The sequence below is a fragment of the Mus caroli genome, chromosome 5, assembly GCF_900094665.2.
Source record: "Mus caroli chromosome 5, CAROLI_EIJ_v1.1, whole genome shotgun sequence".
NCBI lineage: Eukaryota > Metazoa > Chordata > Mammalia > Rodentia > Muridae > Mus > Mus caroli.
The window spans coordinates 117,631,255-117,634,729 of record NC_034574.1 but is presented as its reverse complement, the minus strand read 5'-3'; the positions used below and the strand labels follow the sequence as shown (position 1 = coordinate 117,634,729).

The 3,475-nt window shown below is 48.1% G+C and overlaps 1 protein-coding gene across 1 annotated transcript in view; it reads right to left on the bottom strand.

Annotated features, from left to right (window-relative positions):
• Positions 1–3,475, bottom strand: part of Tctn2 (tectonic family member 2) — a 32,184-nt gene that overhangs the window by 7,925 nt on the left and 20,784 nt on the right. Inside the window, exons 12-13 of the mRNA XM_029477800.1 lie at positions 2,248–2,359; positions 641–708 (exon numbers count right to left, since the gene is read on the bottom strand). Of these exons, the coding sequence (XP_029333660.1) occupies positions 641–708; positions 2,248–2,359 (180 nt within the window). The remainder of the gene's footprint in view (positions 1–640; positions 709–2,247; positions 2,360–3,475) is intronic.

The window sequence follows — 3,475 nt, the reverse complement described above, 5'->3', positions numbered from 1 at the left end:
TTTGTTTTTCGAGACAGGGTTTCTCTGTGTAGCCCTGGCTGTCCTGGAACTCACTTTGTAGACCAGGCTGGCCTCGAACTCAGAAATCCGCCTGTCTCTGCCTCCCAGATGCTAGGATTAAAGGCGTGTGCCACCACCACCTGGCTATATAATTTTTAAATACACGCTTGCCTTGCTTGGTGGCAGCAATGGCCATCTCACCCAGCCCCCATGGCTAGGGTTCAAATCCCAGCACCCACTTGGTAGCTCACAACCATCTGGGACTCCAGTTCTAAGGCATCTGACAGCCTCTTCTGACCGCTGCAAGCACTGCCTGCACATGTTGCACAGACATACATGCAGGTCAAAAACCGCTCATACCATGAAATGAATAAATCTTACGTACTGGGAATGTACTTGGAGAGGCCGGTGAGGTGGCTCAGTGGGTGGAGGAGTTTGGATGCAGGCCTAACAACCTGAGTGGATTTCTAGACCACACATGTGGCCAGAGAGAGCCCTGGCTCCCAAGAGTTGTTCTCTGCCCTCCACATGTGAAGCATATGTATGGTCACGCATCCTCCCACAAAGTAAAGATAAATGTAAAAAAAAAAGAAAGAAAGAAAAGAAGGAAGATAGCAACTGTTAGGAGGGTGTGGAAAACCTGGAGCCGTCCGTCCCACTCTGCTGTGAGGACGATCAAAGGTGCCACCACTGTAGTAAAAGTGGGTTCTGCAGGCAGGCAGAAAAGGGAATTACCAGATGACCTGGCACTTCCATCCCTCAGGGCAGACAGAAAGAACGGGAAGCACATTCAAACAGAAACTTGCGCAGGCCTGGGTGCAGCAGCACACACGGCCAAACTCGGGAGGTCACAGATGTCCATCGACCCAGGCTAAACAAGATGTGATAGAAACAGACACACAGAGGCAGGCTACTCGTCACCATAGAAACGGCCGGAGAGAGTGCTGGTGCACGCTGTGACCTGGAACCGGCAGGGTGGGTGTGCTCCAGTTCCAATATCCAGAACAGGCAAAGCCACGGAGGCAGAAAGCAGGGGGCAGGGTCCTTGGTGGCGGGGCTTTGGGGAGGTCTGGGGAAGTAACTACTTATAATACAGGTTTCCACTTTTGAAAGTATTGTAGAACTAGATAAAGCCTTTCATAACATCATAAAAGGCCTAAATGACACTCGGTTGTTCACCTTTTCTTGTCTTTAGATTTTTAGCCATTTGTGTATGTGTCCGTGTATCTTGGGGAGGTCAAAGGACAACCTGAATGAGTCATATTTCTTTTACCACAGGAGTCTTGGTCTTGAACTCAGGCCATTAGGCTTGGCACCAATCACCTTTATCTGCAGAGCCATCCTGACAGACTGTTTGTTGGATTTTATGCTGAGACAGGATGTTAGATGCAGCCCAAGAGGACCCTAAGCAGCAACCCTGCCTCAGCCTCTACAGTGCTGGGATGGTGGCATGAGCAGTGTGCCTGCCTGAGTCACTTACTTCCCAGTGGTTAATTACATGATGGGAATGTTACACCAACTTCAAACAAAAACAAAAATATCAGAGTTACCAGGATGACTCAGGGTAAGACACACACACACACACACACACGCACGAACGCACACACACACACACGCACACACACACATGCACACACACACACACAACAGGGCAGGCAAGCGCCTGTACATTGACATATGTAACAGACACACACAAGGCATGTAAGCACCTGTACACACACACACACACATACACATTCATATTCATATACATATACACATGCACATACCACAAATACTGGGGCATGCTTGTACCTCTCCTCCCTCCCTCTCTGTCCTCCCTCCTTCCCTCTCCCTCTCTTTCACATATAACCATACCAGGACATGCATGTACCTGTACACACACACAAACACAAATACACACACACACAGTATACACGTACCTGTGTTTATACACATCTCACACGCACACAATAATCATTTCATAAATAAATGTTAAAAACAAAGGTGTGTGTCTGCCACTCACTATCATGTCTTCTGTGTGTGTCCACTCACTATCACATCCACGCCATCCTTAGTTCACGGTAACTTTTCTGTCTTGTCTTTAGCATCACTAATTTTAAGGAGACCACTCACAATGCGGGAAAGTTCATCAGTGAAACTCGTGGGAGCCAGCTTTGGGGAGGTGGAGACAGGACGACTCAAGAGCTGCAGATCTTCCTGGCTATGTGAGACGAGGTCTCACACAAACCACCCAACGAGACTCACCTGAGCTGGGTACAGTTCTCCTTAATCCCAACTTCCAGCAGGCAGCCAGAGAAGGCATTTTCTCCAAACAAAACGGGTCTGAGAGCGGCTGCTGTGCACAGGCCCCTTCCAGCTGCAACGGAAGGATAAGCCCCTCACTGTTCTGCTAAGTACAAGTAAAGATTTACTTCAAGGACTTCCTGAAAACTCTCTCAGCAGCACACAGGAGGCTGAGGCAGGGGCATGGTGGTTGAAGGCCAGCCTGGGCAAATAGAAAGCCCTTGTTTCAAATGAACAAAAAGTGTTAATCTTTATCTTTTTTATCTTTTTTTTTTTTTTTTTTTTGAGACAAGGTCTCACATAGCCCAGGCTGGCCTGAATTGTTGATGCAGCTGGGGGTAGCCTGATTTCCTGATCCTCCTGCCTCCACCTTTTAAGTGCCGGGACCACAGGAATGCACCAATGCACCAGGCTAAACAAAACCAGACTGACAACAGAAAGTAAAAATAAAGTTTTTAGCTTCTGAAAAGTCTAACCCAGTGGTTCCTAACCTGGGCATTGTGACCCCTTTAGGGGTCGCATACCAGATAGCCTGCAAGTTAGGTGGTTACACTGCAATTTAATAACAGTAGCAAAATTACATTTATGAAGTATCGAGGCAATTATTTCATGGTTGGGGTCACCACAACATGAAGAACTGTATAAAAGGACCATAGCATTAGGAGGAAGGTTGAGAATCGCTGCTCTAATCCTTCTGATCCTCTCAAAGCCCAATGAAGGCTCCATCCTATGTGAGAATTCCTGGACCAGGCGCTAGGGGCTTCCTGTAAGACAGACGTTGCTGCTTCAGGCAGGTGTGGGCAACTCCTACTGCCATGCTGGGTGCCCTCTGTTCAGAGGGAGCTGTTCTGGCTCCAAGGAATAGCATGATGGGCTATGGCCACAGACAGCACAACCCTGCCTGAAAAGCTTTTACAAATACCCAGCACTTTCGGTACAACAAGCAAGGCATCCTTGAAAAAGGGGGAAAAAAAAAAAGTCCCAGAAACACAAAAAGCCGCCCCTCCCTACACACCATAAACCAGAAAATGTTTAACTCCAGGCTATGGGGGCAGAGTACTTTTAGCAAATCACAAATGGTAAAACCACCTCGGGCTGGTGAGATGGCTCAGTGGGTAAGAGCACCCGACTGCTCTTCCGAAGGTCCAGAGTTCAAATCCCAGCAACCACATGGTGGCTCACAACCATC